At 36.1% G+C, this 22,400-nt stretch overlaps 1 protein-coding gene across 1 annotated transcript in view; it reads right to left on the minus strand.

Moving 5' to 3' along the window:
- LOC106142952 (proton-coupled amino acid transporter-like protein CG1139) overlaps positions 1-15,642 on the minus strand; it is a 29,182-nt gene extending 13,540 nt beyond the window's left edge. The window contains exons 1-3 of the mRNA XM_060944746.1: positions 15,492-15,642; positions 5,534-5,587; positions 947-1,057 (exon numbers count right to left, since the gene is read on the minus strand). Coding sequence (XP_060800729.1) covers positions 947-1,057; positions 5,534-5,577 — 155 coding nt within the window. The 5' untranslated portion in view covers positions 5,578-5,587; positions 15,492-15,642. The remainder of the gene's footprint in view (positions 1-946; positions 1,058-5,533; positions 5,588-15,491) is intronic.
- Positions 15,643-22,400: the final 6,758 nt, after the last annotated feature.

Below are 22,400 nucleotides of genomic sequence, written 5' to 3' on the forward strand. Positions count from 1 at the left end.
GCAATAGCTAGTGTGTACTACAATATCTCGCTTCTTAATAGGATTCCAATTTCTAGGAAAGCTTCAATTACCACGTAGATGCATTACGAGAGAAGGATACGAGTATGAAATTGCGTTATTAATAAGAATGCGTATTAATAAGAAAACACTACGTATCTAAATATTATGTTATATTAAATTTTAATATTTCTACGTAGGGTATAATTTCGTTTTGTGAAATGTTTTTATTCTCTTAATATTTTCATTTATTTTAATATTTGTTGTTATAGCGACAATAGAAATAGATATTTTGTGCTTTCTAGCTATCATAGTTTATGATGACGGTAAAGGAAAACATAGTGAAGAAACCTGCACATTCAGGCAACTGGATGTGTAGACATGATCGATCCAATATCTACGGGTTAGGTTTACCTGCGTCAGATGGTAGTCGCTTCGTGTGAAAACCTGACTCATCCAATCCAGGATCCATAGTCAAAGGCATACCCCAAGCTCCTCTCCAGAATGGTGAGGATGCAACCGGAACTAAAGACAGGTGGAAGAAGGAGGGTTTATGATGTATAGCCTAGTAACAGTTGGACGGACGGACAGACAGACAGACAGCGGGGGTTTAGTAATACATACATACATACATACATATAGTCACGTCTACATCCCTTACGGGGTAGACAGAGCCAATAGTCCCGAAAAGACTGAATGGCCACGTTTAGCTGCTTGGCTTAATGATGGAATTGAGATCCAAATAGTGACAGGTTGCTAGCCCATCGCCTAAAAAAAGAAATCCCAAGTTTGTAAGCCTATCCTTTAGTCGCCTTTTACGACATCCATGGGAAAGAAATGGAGTGGTCCAATTTTTTTGTATTGGTGCCGGGAACCACACGCCACACGTTTAGTAATAGGTTTCCGTTTTAGGTTACCCAAAAAAGAAATGAACATAGAAATTACTCACGAATTTGGGTGCTCGACAACTCTGTGTTCGAAGGGATTGTATGGTTTCTCATCAGTTTTAGATGCGACACTTAGAGACGACTGGAACCCAGGATTTGTGGTCAATTCAGCTCTGAAAAAGTAATTTATGAATAAATTAATGTATGACAGAATTATAATGAAAGTAAACACGTTATTAAAACAACGTTTTTATTAGTCAAGTTTTGGTATAAGCGAGTTTAGTCTTATATTACAATAGGTGTGCCGTGTGGTTCCCAGCACCAATAGAAAAAAGAATAGGACCACTTCATCTCTTTCCCATGGATGTCGTAAAAGGCGACTTAGGGATAGGCTTATAAACTTGGGATTCTTCTTTTAGGCGATGGGCTAACAACCTGTCATTATTTGAATCTCAATTCTATCTTTAAGCCAAATAACTGACTAGCGTGGCCTATGAGTCTTTTCAAGACTGTCGGCCCGTAAGGGATATAGACGTGATATATGTTTGTTTGTTTGTAATATCTTTATTGCATAGAAATTTACAGAGTAACAAGAAAATATTAAGTACATAGTTATAAAATAAACAAATCACTAATCAAATCAAATTATGTATGTATGCACAATAGATATTAATGAGCATTGACGTAGAAAAAACGGCGGACAGAGCTTTACTATACGGCAAAATGAAGCATCAATTAGTATGCCGTCCAATTGTATATGTATACACGCCTCACGCACACATAATAATATGTGTTTTACATTCAGCGCCAGTACGTCATAGACGTGTCATAGATAATCGGATTGCTGAGGTCATATGGGAGTCGCTTCGTGTAAAAACCTGACTCACCCAATCCAGGATCAATGGATAAAGGTATATCCCGGCTCCTCTCCAGAGTGATGAAAATGCAATCGGGGAATATTGAAGGATGAAGACGCAAACTCAACTTTGAGCCTTGAAAAAGTGTGAAATGTGTCAACAACATACAACAACATAAAATCACGCCTCTTTCCCGGAGGGGTAGGCAGAGACTAACTCTTTCCACTTGCCACGATCTCTGCATACTTCCTTCGCTTCATCCACATTCATAACTCACTTCATGCAATCTCGGCGGTTTCGGGTACTTTTGACCTGACCCTTTACCAGGACGTCGTTAATTTGATCAAGATACGTTCGTCTAGGTCTTCCCACTGCGATCTTTCCCTCCACACGTTCCTTGTATATCTGCTTAGTCATTCTGCTTTCATTCATCCTCTCTACATGACCGATCCATCTTAACATACCCTTTTCGATTCCTGTAACTACATCTTCTTTCACATCACAACATTCCTTTATCACGCTGTGAAATGTGTCGATAAAACAATATTGAGCCACCTGCAGTTTCATTATTAGAAAATGACCTTTGGCAAACGCCCTTGATCAGATTAGATGGAATTGTGCCATTCTATCTGAAACGGTATGTTGACTGAGTTAATTGTAATACCCTCTATTGTTGTTCACGGTTCAATGGTCTGTTCAATATCATTCAATGTTCTGATACCAATGAAATTTAAGTAATAATCCATACTTTATATATTGTTGTGCCGTGCGGTTCTAGGCACCAATAAAAAAAAGAATAGGGCCACTCCATATTGTTTTCTTGGATGTCGTAAAAGGCGACTAAGAGATAGGCTTTTAAACTTGAGATTCTTCTTTTAGGCGATGGGCTAGCAACCTGTCACTATTTGGGTCTCAATTCTATTATCAAGCCAGAAAGCTGCGTTCAGCTTTATGGCCTATCAGTCTTTTTGGGACTGTGGGCTCTGTCTACCCCGCAAGGGGTATGGACGTGACTATTTGTATGTGTATGTATTCATACTTCCAAATTAATTTCATTGACGGCCTGTGGCTGAAGCGGTAGTGTGCTTGCATTTGACACTGAAGGTTCCGAGTTCGAATTTAATTATTGACAGCGCCGTATGAAAATTACCCTATGTCCATTTCCGTATTCCACACTATTAATATACAAAATTTCTTCGAGATCGGTTCAGTAGTCTTAGTTTTCAATTCAACAAGCTGAACATTATTTTCTTATATTTTATTTCTACATCATTATCACTTCATTAAGCAAAGTCACTTTTCGCGTCTGTCTCTCTGTATGTCTGTATCTTTAAAACTACACGACGTATTTAGATGCAGTTTTTCTTAAAAGATAGAGTTATTTTAAAGGAAGGTTTACATGTATAAATGCTACGCATGCAAAGCCGGGGCGGGTCGCTAGTTTCTCATAACTAACCGGTCTTAAAGTGTTCTTCATATGTTCAGTTTTTTATTTTAACACGTGTATTTTATTGAATAGTCGTTATATTTGTTTTTAATTGACTAGCAATTTCTAAAATTGTCCGCTAGCACATCATTAGTAGGCGCTTGCGGTCATGCTCTGTCTGTGTTGCACCCTCTTCAATCATCATCAAATTACTACTGACATTTGTATAGTACCTGGTCGACCGAGCGTAACTTCACATATTTTGGATGGTGCAAAGACTACATCTTTTCAATTGCGTCTATTATTGCATTATAATAATTTCACCCACCTTATCTCCCCGTTCATGAATCCAGAATTTTTAATAGAATAATGATTAGATTTATAGTTCAGGTCAGCTTTCGACCTGACATTTTACTAGAACGTCCCCAATTAGGAGTAGTTCAAAAGATATTCGTCTGGACTTATTTTCAATGTTACCATTTATGCTCGTCTTGTTTCATAATCTAACATGACCTTTTCATTATTTAGATATTGCCTTTTATGACATTACTCGTAAAGGTGAACACAGGTTTGACCTCATCGAACGCTTCGCAGTCGCCTCATTGCAATTATATATACATATATACATACCATCACGCCTATTTCCCATTGGGGTAGGCAGAGACTATGGAATTCTACTTGCCACGATTAAAGTTCATAGTAATATAATTGAGACCAAAAAATTGTATGTTTGTTTATAATGGATTAATAATAAAACCGCCGAGCTTGCATGAAGAGAGTTATGAATGTGAATGAAGCCAAAGAAGTATGCAGAGATGGTGGCAAGTGGAAAGATGTAGTCTCTGTAGTCTCTGCCTACCCCTCCGGGAAAAAGGCATGATTTTATGTATGCGTTTTTGTATGGAATAAAAAAACAAGACTGTTTTTGACGAAATTTGGCAGAAATACAATAGAATTTCAGGAGTAAAATAAACTACTCGTACATCCTTTTTTTGTGAATTAACAAGGAAGCGAAGATAGATCCAGGCAAAAGTATTTTTATACGAATTTGTTTGCAATCTTGCGCATTGCCATGCCGCAGTCGACGCGGTACCTGAGGGCTTAGTGCGAGTTTTAATCGATCATAAGGACTCGAGCAAGTAAACTCGAATTTGTATCCAATTGCATCCATTTCATCGCGTTACCCACTACGTTTTCTTCATCCCCTCCATCCTGGCATTCAGTTCCGTTTGCATCCTCACCATTGGATTGGGTGAGTCAGGTTTTTACACAAAGCGACTACCATCTGGCCTCCGCAACCATTGCAGGTAAACCTGACACGTATTAGATCGATTGTGGTTACATATCCAGTTACCTGAATGTGAGTGAGTCGGAGTTTGTATATATGCTCCAATCCGTTGGATCCTTTGCTTGCGCGATTTAGACTCTTCGCTGTTATAGGCTAGCGAGGCATTGGCTGTTGTGGCTTGTGGCGTAGAGATACATACATACATACATATACATATATAACCACGTCTATATCCCTCGCGGGGTAGACAGAGCCAACAGTCTTGAAAAGACTGATAGGCTACGTTCAGCTATTTGGCTTTATGATAGAATTGAGATTCAAATAGTGACAGGTTGCTAGCCCATCGCCTAAAAGAAGAATCTCAAGTTTGAAAGCCTATCCCTTAGTCGCCTTCTACGACATCCATGGAGATGGAGTGGTTCTATTCTTTTTTCTATTGGTGTCGGGAACCACACGGCGTAGATATTTATTCTACCTGACACCAAGTCACCTTGGGGATTGGGGTTAATGCTACTAGTGAGCTGACATATTCATTCGTAAACAAGTTTTTAATGCCTTCAAAGATTATCCTTGTTACTAAGGCTTATCGGTTGAAGAAAATGAGACCAATTGAAATGTACACACATACTCATGTGCCGTGTGGTTCTCGACACCAACACAAAAAAGAATAAGACCACTCCATCTCTTTCCCATGGATGTCGTAAAAGCCGACTAAGGGGTAGGCTTATAAATTTGGGATTCTTCTTTTAGGCGATGGGCTAGCAATCTGTCACTATTTAAATCTCAATCCTATCTTAAAGCCAAATAGCTGAACGTGGCCTATCAGTCTTTACAAGGCTGTAAGCTCTGTCTACCCCGCAAGGGATATAGACGTGATTATATGTATGTATGTATGTATATTCATCAGGATTATATCTCAAAAGCAAATAGTTTCAAGACTTAGACAAGTTTAATGATGAATGAATGAATGAATGATGCCTATAAATTTAAGTCTTCAAACTAACGGCTCTGTCTCCTCAGTAAATAACAAAGATGTGATTTTATGTACGTATGTACTAAGTAGATATATAAAACTTACGTTGAATTGAAATTGTCCGTTTTTATCTTCGGATCCTTCCCCATGGTCGTTTATCTGTGGAAAAGATTTTTATTAGAAAATTAATTGCTTAGTCCAAAAAAAAAAGTCGGACGAAAGAAATTTCTAAATGCTGAAAGCAATTCGTTCTAAATTATAGCTTTTATGTAATTCCAATAACCAAATTTAGTTATTCATAATTATTCTAAATCCTACTACTATTATAAAGACGAAAGTTTGTATGGATGTGTGTTACTCTTTCACGCAAAAACTACTGAACCGATTACCATGAAATTTGGTATGTAGGTAGCTGAAGACCCAGAATAACACATAGGCTACTTTTTATCCCAGAGTTCCCGCGGGATTGATAGGGTTTCCATGCGGACGAAGTCGCGGGCGGCCTCTAGTTCAAAATAATGTGAAATGTGTAGGTATTGGCTAGTAACATAAAACGTACGGTCAGCAACGTAATTAAGTATATAAAGCTGTGATGTATAAATATGTTTTTTCACCAGACTTTAAGAATGTATGTATCTCAAAATATAAATATATACCTACAATTTTGTCTCTGAGTATTTATGTTGCCGGTAGTACAAACTGATTCATGAAAATAAATATTGTCGTGACTCTAATGAGTTATTCAGAGAACTTTGGCGAGTACGTCTTTAGATACTTAATGGAAAAAATAATATGGGAGATACTTAATGATGTTCAAGTGATTACGGTTTGTAGACATGTAAAAATAATGAAAAGGCTTTGACCATATTAAATAAAAAAGGAGAAATTATTTTAATGATGTAAAATGTCTTTAAAAATTATACGTTAAGCTTTGAAGAGAGGAACAAATTTTAAAAAGTTGACTGTATAAGTGCAAGTGAAATTTGAGTTGACATTTCTTTGCTTTTAGAGATTTCATCCGCGGCTTCACTCGCGCGAATTTAGCGCCACCTATGTACATATGCGATTTTAGCGCCACTACACGCGCAAATTAAGCGCCACCTGCAAATTTTACAGGAGCTATAGTTTATACCGGAAAGAAAAGTCCTTCTTCTCTTAATTAAATGTACGAAAAATTTCAAGAAGATCGGTTTCCTTTGATAATTCGTGATGAGACACAAACAAACTTACTTTCGCATTCATAATAATAGTATGGATTCAAATGTAGCAGTAAATATGATAAATCAAATTTATCTCCGACTTGACTATGTTTGCATACATTCAAGTGGACATATCAATGAGTAAAATCTGATAGAATATTTTGGTTGTCATATTTTTTTTATCTCAAATTAGATCGCCACTTATTGTAAACCCTGACACGATTATAAATATAAATTTAACTTTAAATAAGACGTGGTCGTATGTAGATTAGGAAATCTCTGTAAGGAACATAATCATTCCAAACATTAATGAAAATGTTTGCAAAAATATTAAACGTTTGCTAAAATTGTATGCAAAACGGGTACCAGAAATCGCTGACCATATAATGAAAAAACAACTGAAACGGTTTGGAGTCCTTGTTGCGAAATATTCGCAAAATCAGAACTAAAAACATAAATACAATGTTTTTGAAATATTTCGTCTGAAGAGTGTAGAGAAGGATATGGAGTTATTCATTCTGGTAAAACCAAACTTCCCGTGGGATTTTCGTAAAGCCTGTATACATTTGTAGGTAACGCTAAATTCGCTGGTGTAGGTCTTAGAGTATCTTCTTAGTTAGAAATAAAAGTGTAGGTGGCGCAAAGAAAAAGAGCGTCGAACGCGTGATGCGCAAAAAGACAACAATACCAATTAATATTTTCAAAGTTATGTACATTAGTTTGAATACTAACTGATGTTTTTACGGTGAGGGAAGACATGTTTAGGGCACCTGCTAATTCAGGCAATTGGATGTGTAACCATGGGTCAAATACGGGGTAGGTACCCCTGCAAAGTTTGCGGAGCTTATATGGGAGTCGCTTCGTGTAAAAACCTGACTCACATAATCCGAGATCCATGTTTAAAGGCATACCCCGGGCTCCTCTCTAGAGAGGTGAGGATGCAACCGGGACTAAAGACAGAAGGAAGAAGTGTTGGTGGCGCAAATAAATCATCTAAATTCGCGAATTCGGTGAAGCTGCGCGTATATGCTAGTTATTTATATTGGTACCTATCCTTCATCATCTAGCAACTTTTGACCTGAAAACTCGAACCTACATCACGATAACGACAAAGTTGGTATCAAGTTCATCACGTATATTGACAAAGTTCAAATATTTCCGCGAACGGCACATTTCTGTAACTATCTGAAATTGTTTGAAACTATTAGGTACACTTTGAATACTCATATTTAAATATCCGATAGCGAGCTCAGCATAGTGAGAAGCATCATAAAGAATGATAAAACTGCTTTTTGCGAAATGTCGTAGAAAATTGTTAAGCTTATATTATCTACTAGCTTTTATTCGCAGCTTTGCACGGGCGATTTTGACGCCACTTATAAAAAGCGCCAAATTTAGCGCGACCTACAAAATATATTTTTTTACCAGTACGAAACGTATTCTTTGACCTTCTCCCAGACTCTTAATTATATATACGTAAAATTTAATTTACAAACAAACATATAAGCTTGCTTTAGAATTTATAACATTAATTGGGATTTAATGGATTTTAATGAGTAAAATAACACTGTATTTTCTTACAATTGACTCAAAATAAATGAAACAAGGAATTCACAATTAGCGACGAAGGTATGAGAAGTGTGCCTACCTACAAGTGTCAAAGTTTAAATTTGAAATTAATTAAACAGCTCGGCGCGGCGGTTCCCCGCGTTTGTGTTGCGTTTTGTTTATACAATGTCAAATAATAATTCTGAAGAATGTTAATTTTATTCATAGTACTAGCTATTGCCCGTGACATCGTTATAAATTCACCGGTAAAAATTCACTGAAAAGGCTGACCCCTTGCCACGTTACCTCTCTTATAGGGGTAGGGAGAGGTCAAATTCAAATTCAAAATTTTTATTCATTACTATAGGATACTATATATCGCTTAATAATTGTCAAAACGTATGGTTTAACAACATTGGTTGACGTCAAATAAATTACTTAAAAACTAAGTTTACTGCCGCTTCCAAGGCGTAAGTGCAGAAGAAGCGGTAACAAATTATTATGGTATTTTTGAATACCAGTTTTTAAGTTGGACCAAGACTATATCGTGTCGTACCGTGTGATTTCCAGCACTTTAGAATAGAACCACTCCATACGTTTCCCATGGACGTCGTTAAAGGCGACTTTCGAGGTTACTTAGCCCATCACCTAAAAAAAGAATCCCAAGTTTGTAAGCCTATCCCTAAGTCGCCTTTTACGATATCCATGGGAAAGAGATGGAGTGGTCCTATTCTTTATTTGTATTGGTGCCGGGAACCACACGGAAGAATACATTTGACAAGAAAGTCCATGGTCCCTTTGTTATACGAACTGACCTCTGCCAACATCCTTCCTCATATACCCGACTGCAGTTCAAAGTATCGTAAGGAAGTTACAGGGAAAATGTGAGGTCATTTCTATGTTATCCTCATGTCTATATCTGAAGATTTTATGACTGCCGCTTAGTTTTTCCTTCCACTTATCGACTAAATGACAACGTTGTTTTTTTATAATAAAAAATTGCTAATAAAAGTATTACTTAAAAAAATAACTTTATTCACATGAAATCAAAACGCACATTTTTTTTTTCAAGAGACAAGTAAAAACCTTTTCTCTTCGCAAACAAAGTAAAGCGATTATTCTTTGGTTTTTTTTTTTTTTGTTTAACTAATCTAAATTATAAAAATGAACAATAGCTTACATTTGTTTCTAGAACTTTACACGACAGCGAAACGGCGCAAAAGTGTGGTGAAAATACCTTATTTTTTGTCAGTAATTTACAAAAATATGGAAGTGAAAGGTTTAAGAAATAGGAAAAGGCCGAAAAAGAGATGGATAGACGGCGTAAAGGATAGTATGAGGAGAAAGTGACCAGTGAGATGGGAACTGACAGAAGTAATCGGAAAAAACTAACATACTGCGCCGACCCCACGTAGAAAGTGGGAAAAGGTAGCGACAAAGAAAGAAATAACCTATATATGCCGCATTTTTATGTGCCGTGTGGTTCCCGGCACCAATAAAAAAAAGAATAGGACCACTCCATCTTTTTCCCATGGATGTCGTAAAAGGCGACTAAGGGATAGGCTTATAAACTTGAGATTCTTCTTTTAGGCGATGGGCTAGCCTGCCATCTGTCATCAATTCTGCCATCCAAATAATTTTTTGTTTTCAATTAACATGAACGAGAAAACGTTTTGCAGTTTGTAAACGCATTTCTTTTAGAATATATTTATTGATGAATGAATGAATGAAAAGCCCTTTTGATGAACCATACGATGCGATTATTATTTTTTAATAAATACCAATAAAATTTAAATAGAGAAGGGTATGTTAATATTGTTTGATAACGTGGAGGGGATGAATGAAAGCAGGTTGACTAAGCAAATGTACAAGGAGCGTGTGAACAGATAGGGTGGAAGGCCTAGACGAACGTACCTTGATCAAATTAAGGAAGTCCTAGCAAAATGTCAGGTCAAGAGTATGTATATATCCAAAACCGGCGAGTTTGCATGAAGAGAATTACGAATGTGGATAATGCGAAAGGAGTATGCAGTGATCGTGGCAATTGGAAAAATTTAGTCTCTGCCTACCCCTCCGGGAAAGAGGTCACGTCTAAATCCCTTGCGGGGTAGACAGAGCCAACAGTCTTGAAAAGACTAATTGGCCGCGTTCAGCTATTTGGCTTAATGATAGAATTGAGATTCAAATAGTGACGGGTTGCTAGCCCATCGCCTAAAAGAAGAATCTATAGAAAAGCCTATCCCTTAGTCGTCTTTCACGACATCCATGGGAAAAAGATAGAGGGTCCTATTCTTTTTTGTATTGGTGCCGGGAACCACACGGCGTGTTTTTATGTATCTGTATAAGTAAAAAATAATACCTTTTTTTGGTCCAGCCGTGTAAGCAAGGCCGTAGCTAATTATACATAATAACCATTTGCGATTACGCATTTAATGGCGTGACCAATTTTGGAGTATTGTGTGTGAGGGAATGATTTTGGAAATACTTTACACATACTAGACTACCTGTTGGCCGCGACTCCGCCTCCGTCTACGTCGCTTTTCGGGTAACCCGGGGAATTCTGTATTATTCCAGAGTGGTGATTGGCTAAAATGCGCTAAAGTGATGTCCCAACCTGACACAGGTTCAAATCCTACATCGGCCATGTACCCCTTGTCTAAGCGTGCATTAGTTTGAGTGCTAACCGATTCTCTAATGGTGAGGGAAAACATCGTGACAGATTCAGGTTACTTATTTTGTAACCATGATTCAACATGAGACAGGTTCTCCTGCAAAGGTTGCGGAGGTCAGATGGGAATTCGTGTAAAAACCTGACTTACCCACTCCAGGGTCATGGTCTTTAGGGCGCACTCCGGGCTCTCCAGGAAGGTCAGGATGTAACCTGGATTATCGTCAAGAGGAAGAAGATTTACTCTTCTTCTTTGCCGCGAGGCTTCTTAAGGATTCTTCTTAACATAGAAACATCCCAAAATTTAGCTGCCTACTTCAGTTGTTTCGGTTGTACATTATCTGGCAGTTAGTAATGTAAGAGTATTGATTGATTGATGATCACAAGAATAATTAATGAATGACTATCTTCAATAACGTTTACCTGTTGTTACAAATAGGTATATTTTCTTTTTGGCTCAGACACACGCCGATAAAAATAATGATAATATAGCATGAATTAATTCTTCTGTGTTAGTTAGGTAAATTTAAAGATATTACGAAAAAATTACATTCATTTTTTTTTTAAATGTCAACATCAACAATGAAATCTCGAAAAACAAAACGCAGTCATTTCAAACATCGTCGCTGCGCCGTGTAAAATTCCATTTATGATTTTTTCACAGTTTTTGAAAACAGCAAAACACGTTATTGAATAAACAAAAGAAGTTAAAACAAAAATACGTCTGCAGTATTTTAGATATTTAATCAATAGGTAGGTAGGTACTATTATCATTTTTTCTCGTGAAATTTCGTAAAAAAACGCTAACTGATAAAAATTACCAAAAAACTTTGTACTCGTACAGATATAGATTCGGAGGTTTAACAATAATGACAAAATAACTTAGTAATTTATTGCGATTCACGAGAATCGTGACAATAATATTTACGAGTACTTTGAGAAGCAAGAAAATAAATGGTATATTTACTGATAAGGCGTTAATAATGAGTGCAAACACAGGTTCCATTGAAAATGTGGTTAAATGAACTTTTTTTATTTTTAGGGTTCCTTGTCATAAAAAAGAAAAACAGAGTACCTTAAAAATTACAAAAAATGGTGCCTTTCGATTGTTTAGAATGAGGTTGGCCAGAATAATCAAGTTTCCAAAACTTGATTCAGGATATGTATTGAAGAACACCCAAGTGAACTAGTTTGTTGAAAACTGTCTGTTAATAAAAACAAAAGTCATACTTAGGGGGCCGGCTGGCCACAAAACACTTTTACACATATATTAAAATATTATAATACCTTTTAGTTACGGTAAAATATACTTCAATCAGAATAGAAATAATATAGATAAGCTCAAAGTGGATTTAACTAATTACTAGTTAAAAAAGGTAGTAGTGTGCAGTAGTGCTCAGACTTCTTGTGGTTAGTTAAAAAAACTGCATGTAGGAATGAACGGCAAGATTAAATAAATAAATATATACGGGACAAATTACACAGATTGAGTTAGCCTCGAAGTAAGTTCGAGACTTGTGTTACGAGATACTAACTCAACGGTACTATATTTTATAATAAATACTTATATTTTCCTTTATTTTATTTTTGTACGGAACTCGCTGGTTCTCGTAAACGCACTTGGCCAATTAATTTTTTACACTACAGCTGCAAAAATAAAGCGTCAAGGTATTGGCAATACAAATAATTTGATGTATGAATCGTTTTGCGATACAATATTGTTATAAGTATGTTGAATGTTGTTGTAAGATTTTTAACTGATTATGCTGAAAAATACCACAAAATACTGTCAACTATGCCCAGCCCTGCAAAGTTTGCGGATGTGAAACGGGAATCACTTCGTTGAACTGACTAACTCTAAAAATAGGTCCATGGTCAAAAAGGCGCACCACGGACTCATTTACAAAGAGGTGATGATGTGGAGAGAAGACCTAGACGAACGTATCTTGATCAAATTAAGGACGTCTTGGTAAAGGGTCAGGTCGAAAGTACCCGAAACCGCCGAGCTTGCATAAAGAGAGTTATGAATGTGGATGAAACGAAGGAAATATGCAGAGATCGTGGCAAGTGGAAAGAGGTAGTCTCTGCCTACCCCTCCGGGAAAGAGGCGTGATTTTATGTATGTATGATGATGTAAACGGGAGTGACGTCATGAGGAAGAAAAGTCAACCATGATCCAACGGAATACATTACAAAGGTCAAAAGGAGATCATCGTCCTTTCGCGTTAATTATGGTTGCTTCCTAAGTTACGGAGGTCAGACGTGAATTAATAAATAAATAAATATATACGGGGAGACAAATTATACAGATTGAGTTAGCCTCGAAGTAAATTCGAGACTTGTGTTACGAGATACTAACTTAACGATGCTATATTTTATGTGCCGTGTGGTTCCCGGCACCAATACAAAAAAGAATAGGACCACTCCATCAATTTCCCATGGATGTCGTAAAAGGCGACTTTCGGGACTATTGGCTCTGTCTACCCCGTAAGGGATATAGACGTGACTATATGTATGTATGTATTTATTTTATATCTAATTACTAAGAACCGATGTGTAAATCATTCCTGGTTGGCGGTCTCTCCTTCGAGTATACACAACTTGAATAAAATAATTCAGGGTTTGTCTTTTTACTAAGACAAACTAACTATTTACTTTTGTTTTTTGACTAAGGGATAGGTTTACAAACTTGAGATTCTTTTTTTAGGCGATACGCTAGCAACTTGTCACTATTCGAATCTCAATTCTATCTTAAAGCCAAATAGCTGAACGTGGCCTATCAGTGCGCTCAGGACTGTTGGCTCTGTCTACCCCGCAAGGGATATAGACGTGATTATATGTATGTTGTCTTTTTACGAGTCTAACAACGCAAGCTTCACCTACAGGTAAACTTTCCTAACCTTGAAGAAATCTTTTGACGACTTCTTTTAATAAGCGCAGTTTGTAATCTCACGGGAAAATTGTGGCAGTATCTTGGTTGGATTGAAGTTCTGGATAAACTTGCTGCCAAAGTAATACGTGATGTTCTAGGCCCCTTTAACTTGAGTTTGAGTTTCAATTGATTTGGAATTGGACACAGGCCGTAATTTCAACTTTATATAAATGCAAAAGGATTTGTTTAATAAAATTTGTTTGTTACATCTTCACACTTTATATGCCTACTCTAATAATTTGTTCTTTAAAATATATCTTAATTTTTACTTTAATATTTGTGATATATTTAAAGCTTAGGCTCCCGGTAAAAGCTATCCCCCTTTTTTTAAAGATTTATAAGTACCGTGCGATTGCTCGGTAAAAGGTCTTTTCACTCCACTTCTTCTTTTATCAATTCAAGTTGAAATTCAAAATTTTTATTCATTATTATGGGTTATGTTTAACATCACTTATTGCCATTTATATTTGGTTTCACGACATTTGTTGATGTCGAATAAATTACTTTAAACTAAGTTAACTGTCGCTTCCAAAGCGTCAGTACAGATGAAGCGGTAACAAACTGCACTGCGACATTTTCTTCTATAACATCAACATCAGAATAATCCAAACTTCGAATTAGAAATTGACGATAGAATGTGCACAAGAGTATTCATTGTAATTATGAATTAATTGATGTCAGGATCTAGACAGATCGTCCACCTACGTCATTCTTGGTCGAGCCTTTTTTGAGCTCAGTCTCCATAGTAATTCGGTTATCTAAGCCCTATCCGAATGCATTTTATCATTCAATATTCAATTAGGCATCTCACCTGATGGAAATTAATGATAAAGACGAAGATTATTCTACTTTTGAATGTTCCGGACAGTACTTGTTTGGGAATATAGACGCAGACAGTTCATTCCACACATAAGCCACTCGAACCAAAAAGAAGCTGTTGAATCACATTTAGTTCGACTTTTTGGTATTTCAACGTCAAAAGGGTGAAATTTTTGTCTGCGTCAAGAAGCCCGATGAAGTATTGGCGAAGGTTCTTTGAGACAGACATGGCTCGCTCAATCTCAATGATTTTGCTAGCCTCCTTCGTACGAGTACATCAAAAGCTATTGTGCACAAAATTTAATTTCATTCTCAATGAACTTTAGTCACAATAACACCCACGCAACAGTATTGTATACTTAGTTCTATTTTTGAAATTTGAAACCAATCAGACATAATGAATATTTCATTGCATTTTATTTCCGAAAGCAGTTTGTGCTCTTTTTGTTTTCATGATAAAAATAAATATAATTTAAAAAAGGAATGAAATGCCTATTGTTTATTTAGGTATTTTGTATGGAATTTTTTGGTTTTTTTTTCTATTACTGTATCAAAATTGCAGAAGTAAATGAAAAGATGTGTTAATAAAATGATGAAACATTTTACGGCAACGTTCAAATCGGTTCTTCAAAATACTTAATAAAAAAATAAATCATAAACTTAACTGATTTAAAAGAACGCCACACGTTATTATTTTCCTATATAAAACAGACAAATTGAAAAAAAAGTACCTTATATTAATTTGTGTTTTACACCAAAATAAACAAAATTTTTTTGTATTTCAATATTTTTTATCAAATTGGTTTTTATTTTAATTTTTAGTTAGTAGTAGTAAATAAATAAGAAAAGTATTTTAATTTTTAATTAGTTGTAATTAAAGGAAACATATATACTTACTTTCGTACGAAATTTATCAAACTTTTACAATCATGAGTCTCACTTTTTAAAATTTACACAAACAATAATAAAAAAAAGAAATCACATTCACTTAAGCGCCAAAATCAATAAGTACTATTTTTTTTCTTAAAAAAAATTTTGATCCTACTTAAAACGAAATATTTGTTTATTAAAAAAAAAAAAGAATCGATGATGTTTGCAAGACATTTAGCAACCAACTAACCGATATATTCTTTGGTTGATCAATTGCACGTTGTGACAAATTATTCCGTTTACAATAAATACAAACTCTATTGTAGGTACATAAAGAGCGTTTTTGTGTGGCTTTTCATTATCTGTCAAGGCCAATTCGCAAGTAACTGTGGTAAGGCCTGCGAGGAAATTGAACCTTATTTTTGTGCTGATTAAATGCTTGTCAATCGTGTATATGTAGCGCTTTTGTATGTCAAGATGAGCATCGCAATACATACTCTTATTACGTCTTATTCCCTTACGGGGTAGACAAAGCCACTAGTCTCTGAAAGGCTCAAAGAACGCGTTCATTTGAAAGTCTTACTGATGAAATATATAATTTGCAAATTAAACTTTATTCCATACAAACCGGTTAAAATTATAATTCCTGTGGAATTTGCGAAAAACCTGTATTCTTTTTACATACATATATGCATACATAGAGTCACGTCTATATCCCTTGCGGGGTACAGAGCAAAGCCAAAAATCTTGAAAAGACAGATAGACCACGTTAGGCTGTTTGGCTAGCCCATCGCCTAATAGAAGAATCCCTAGTTTAAAAGCCTCTCCTTTAGTCGCGTTTTACGACATCCATGGGAAAGAGATGGAGTGGTCGCATTATTTTTCTATTCGTGCCGGGAACCACACGGCACATTCTTTTTAGGTGGCACTAAATTCGCACAGGCGAAGATGCAGGTAAAATCTAGTTTAAATATAAAAGGGAGAAAGCCTTCATATTATCTTACCATCAGACAAGAAGGATATTAATCATGTAGTCTAAGTTATGCGGCATTAATGAGAAATCACTCCCAAAGTCACTCTTGGAGTAATTAAACCGCCTTCAGTCTAATGCTTGAGTCGTACACAGATGTGATCTAGCTAGACCGTGTCGGTGTATTTTTTTTATTAATAGTATCTATCACTCATCTGATTTTAGACGGTCTCTGTGGCGCAGCGGTAGTACGCTTGTCTGTGACATCGGAGGTCCCGGGTTCTAATCCCGACCAGGGCATGATGAGAAAATAACTTCTTTTGAATGGCCTGGGTCTTGGATGTTTATCTCTATAAGTATTTATTATAAAATATAGTATCGTTGAGTTAGTATCTCGTAACACAAGTCTCAAACTTATTTCAATATATCAGTGTTATTTGTCCCGTATATATTTATTTATTTTAATTATCTTTATATCTGATGTTTATATAAGACGAAGTATGAAGTCCTGTTTGGCACTATTGTCGGATTGTTGCCTCTGGACCAAAAGGATTCGATCTCCGGTCAGATCTTATGTCAGGTCATATTGACCTAAGTCTTGAATGTTTATGTTTTTATTATAACATGTAGAATGCCGTGTGGTTCCCAACACCAATAGAAAAAAAAGTAGGACCTCTCTATTTCTTTGTCATGGATGTCGTAAAAGCCGACTAAGGGATAGGTTTGGGATTCTCCTATAAGGCGATGAGCTGGCAACTTATTTGAATCTCAATTCTATCAGTAAGCCAAACAGCTAAACGTGACCTATCAGTCTAGTCTAGAAACAGATAATTTAATTTAGTGCCGTGTGGTTCCCGACACTAATAGAAAAGAATATGGCCACTCCATTTCTTGCTCATGAATGTCGCAAAAGGCTAATAAGGAATTAACCTGGAATTCTTTTTTAGGCGATTGACTAGCAACCTGGAACTATTTGAATCTCAATTCTATCCTCAAGCCAAACAGCTGAACGGGGTCATTATCAGTCTTTCAAGACTGTTGGCTCTGTCTACCTCGTAAGGAATATAGACGTGATTATATGTAAATATGTAGGTATGTACGTATGTAGAATAAATATAGACAGGACAAATTACACACATTAAAATACCGTCGAAGTATATTCGAAACTCGATGCTAAAAAAATCGAGTTATTATGTATCCTACATAACATAAGAACTTATTTTGAGGCTAGCTCAATCTGTGAGATTTTTCCCGTAAATTTATATTTATTTTTACACATAGAAACTGCAACTGGCTGTATCTACCTTAGAGCTATGTCTGTGGCCGGGACGGTGTCATATGTCGTAAGTCCTATTTTAGGTTCACACGATCGCTAGTTTGAATCAGACATGCCCAGAATGCTTAACATACATTCATAAAATCACGCCTTTTTTCCGTGGGGGGTAGAAAATTAATTGTACTAAAATCTCGATCTTGTTCTTTCGATTGCTAATCAATATTTCTCAGAGTTGTGTACCGTGTGGTTCCCGGAACCAATATAAAAAGAATAAACAAACTCCATCTCTTTCCCATGGAAGTCGCAAAAGGCGACTAAGGGGTAGGCTTACAAACTTGGGATTCTTTTTTAGGCGACATGCTAGCAACCAGTCACTATTTGAATCTCAATTCTATCATTAAGACAAATAGCTGAACGTGGCCATTCAGTCTTTTCTAGACTGTTGGCTCTGTCTACCCCGCAAGGGATATAGACGTGACCATATGTATGTATGTATGTTGTGATAACGAACGTGTTTATCACACAGAAGCGTACCTAGATAAAAGATTTGGGTTCGAGATTTCATAACTCATTCTGATTAACTACATTTATCTTATCTTAACAAAAAACACTTATAGGCGTTGTCCGTTATCGGAAAAATCTTACATAGATTTCTATAACTTGTGTGTCAATTGAATGAAGAGTCTTATCATATTTCATAGATGTGTTCTTATCGATTTTTCGACATAGGCAATGTTATATTGTTGTTTATGTTATGATGTTAGCTACCTAGTTTTGCGAGTACGTTTCAACTAAACATGAACGTACAGTCAACTACAATTCGACCTGCTCAAATTTATTGTGAATTCGCTTCTATAACAAAATCTAAAAGTTCTTGCAAAGTACCTTGAGACGTGATTGAATAATATAAAATTGTAAAATATAATTTAGAATTTATTTTTGGCGATGGGCTAGCGACCTGTTGCCATTTGAATCACAATTAAGTCATAAAAACATCAAGCTGAGCTCAAATCCATTCGAGTATATTCGAGAACATTGGTTCTGTTCACCTCGTAATGGATATAGACGTGAATTACAATTCCTGCCATTTTCACTTTGTAAATGTTAACGCAAATAAAGCTAAATAATTCACTTCCTTACAAATGTTCTGTGGTAGAATTGCGAATAATTAGTTTCACCAGTTATCGTAATAGGTCAGATTAAGACGTCTATTCGTCTCCAAGACACCGTGAGCCTAAGGCCTCGTGCAGCGTGCCGCCGACTTCGTCAGATCTCAGTCGCACCGACTTGGACAGACTTTGAGCGATCAAAAACGTAGCAGCGTTCCGGTGACCAGCGACCAGCGACCGTTTACATAAAAAAAAATGTTTTTATTTCAGATTTGCATAGTGACTTAATTACTATACGACTCGACGAGTTGCCAGTTGTTATCTGTTACAAAGCGCTAAATCAGTCTATAATTATGCGCTACATTAAAAAAACAAATGCTTTACATTATGAGGAGCAAAAATTTAGTTTTCCTTTTTACATCGAATTACCCTCGAGACTGCCTTAAGATCAGTGAATAATAGCTAGTAGACTGGTAGATAATGCCAAACTATATTAAGACCGCCTTTTGTACATGTTTCTTGTGCAACAAAGTTTTAAATAAATAAATACAGAAGTAAATAATAAAATGTGGCACTGAAAGCGCTAAGTTAGCAACACTGACAGACGCTCAGTCTTTTACTGGTCGTACGACCACTATTTAGTCGTCAGTCGGCAGCACGGTGCACGAGCCCTAAGACTAAATGTCCTAAACGATCGGCCATTTGCCAAGCCGACCAAATTCAGTACCTAGTTTTGTAGTTATCTTAAGCCTAGTCGAATTTTCTCCTCAAATTTCTAGGTACCTACTTAAGTATCCAATAAATAAGACTTCTCAGAAATAGGGTTTCATCAATCGGTTTTTATTATTTATTTTAGCACTTATCGTCTTTTTTCTAAATTATTACCTCGATTTTTCAAAAGAATTTTTAATAATATGACCGTAAAGAAACTGTAACTTACTTATCGAATTTGACACCAGATTTATTTTCTGATTACTTTTTTTTCTAAAGAATTGGTAGAAAAATATTTTTTTACGGTAAGTGGTAGTTTTTATCGATCAAACGAGTCAAGCAAATAAACGCGAATTTGTATGTGATTCAATCAGCGCCATCTCGTGGTAGCGCGGTGGCACTAATGCAATTTGATACAAATTCGGGTTTACTTGCTCATGACCAAGTTTAAAGAGACATAAATTACTTTTATGATACACTAGCGACTCGCCCCGGCTTCGCACGGGTGCAAAATTTTGTTATTATACATAAAAACATTCCTCTTGAATCACTCTACCTGTTACAACTCTACTTTGTTTTATACTATGTAGTGATGTATAGGGAATTTGGGTCATCAGACATAAATTTTTCACATTTTACTGATGTCATATTTTCATGATTCCCAGCTAAGAATTGGATCACTCAATTTATTTTCTATGCATGTCGTATAAGGCGACAAAGGGTTAGGCTAATAAATTTGAGATTCTTCAAGTAGACGATGAACTAGCAACCTGTATACATCTGAACGTAGCCTCACGTCACGTCTTTTCACGAATGCTTGCTCTATTTACCCCGCAAGGGATGTAGACGTGACTATATGTCTGTATCCCATTAACCCCTTCCTGTGAATGTCTTTTACAATCTGAGCACATGCTCAATTGGCACACATTATATATTATCATCGCAATTAAAATGTATGTAACATACATACATACATATAATCACGTCTATATCCCTTGCGGGGTAGACAGAGCCAACAGTCCTGAGCGGACTGATAGGCCACGTTCAGCTATTTGGCTTTAAGATAGAATTGAGATTCGAATAGTGACAAGTTGCTAGCCTATCGCCTAAAAATGTATGTAATGTTGCCAGAATAATAATTTTTACTTTACTGATGAGAGCTGAGCGTGGCATTTCAGTCTTTTCAAGACTGTTGGTCTACCCCGCAAGGGATATAGACGTGATTTTATGTATGTACATTTCACTGATGAGGTCAATAGTACTAAGAGGTTTGTTACTGAGCGGAAATCACAAAAAATCAACGAAGTGATAGATCACTGTTTTTTGAATCAAGATTAGATCATCGTTCAGGATTTTATCAAATCTTGGAAAAAGATTTAATCTGTTGCCATGTTGATGACTTGTTTGTGTAACAAAATATATTTGGAAAATCATCGATATCATAAGAGAGATGTCACAATCTCACAATCATCTCGGTGTTTTTGATTATACACATACATGTCACGTCTATATCCCTTGCGGGGTACACAGAGCCAACAGTCTTGAAAATACTGAATGGCCACGTTCAGCTATTTGCTTTAATGATAGAATTGAGATTAAAATACTGACAGGTTGCTAACCCATCGCCTAAAAAAGAATCCCAAGTTTGTAAGCCTATCCCTTAGTCGCCTTTTACGATATCCATGAGAAAGATGGAGTTGTTCTATTCTTTTTTGTATTGGTGCCGGGAACCCCACGGCACTATGTAATAAATATAGTTTTTTTTTTCGATTAGAACAACTCACGCTGCGGACGTGAACCGATGTTCACGGATAATCGTAAAAAAAACAACGGGTTTGTAAAAACGAGAACGTGAGAATGTTATTTCGTCCCTTCCGGAAAACCTTTCATAAAAAATGTAAAGAAAATAAAAAAAGAAAGACACACATAGGTACATATTATATGTACCTATACCTATGTCTTTATCCTATGATAGTAGATACCTAGTGGCTTTTATTTACGTATCAATAGCTGTAGGTATATTATTTATATTAAATTTACATACATACATATAACTAGTCACATCGAATCGATCACGAATCCAATAGTGACAGGTTGCTAGCCCATCGCCTAAAAGAGAATCCCATGTTTACAAGTCTATCCATTAGTTGCCTTTTACGACATCCATGGGAAAGAGATGGAATGGTACACACGGCACATATTAACATTATTCCGCCTTAAATAATCATGAAGCCATACAGCTGAACGTGGCCTTTTTTAGTCTTTTCGAGATCGTTGACTCTGTCTAGTCTACCGAGCAAGGGATGTAGACGTGACTACAATGTAGGTATGTATGTACATAAAGTTATGAACCAAACAAAAGGTTACACGTGATCTATTTCTTAGAGGTTTAATTGGCTTTGCAATTTATATTTACGAACGAACAGCGGGATTATTAATTCAGAAAAAAGAAACATAACGTTGTTTGAGGAAAGCTCCTTATTTTCATTGTTAAATTTTAATTATGCCTTGAACATTTTTATTTCTCGTCGTAAAACTGAATACGGAAATTTATGATGTAAAGCTGCTTCGAGTGAGGGAAATAGAATTTCACTTTTCGCAGTTTCACAGTATACAGAGAAATGGTAACTTTATTCTGTAATGTCTCAGCAAATATACTTTCAGCAAAGACACTCTGATTTAATAAAGGTTTCACGTAAAATTACTTCAGCGCCTGTTGGATTAGATTAGCAATAAAATGCGTCATTTAGTTTTGTCGTTAGTATTTTGGTAGGCAATGTTCTTTACGTGGTAAAGGTTGAGTTTTCTTTTTATCACATTGTAGATCGGAGGCAGTAATTCCATTTGGAATAAAGTCCCCGTTTCCCAAT

Source organism: Amyelois transitella, chromosome 6, assembly GCF_032362555.1.
Source record: "Amyelois transitella isolate CPQ chromosome 6, ilAmyTran1.1, whole genome shotgun sequence".
NCBI lineage: Eukaryota > Metazoa > Arthropoda > Insecta > Lepidoptera > Pyralidae > Amyelois > Amyelois transitella.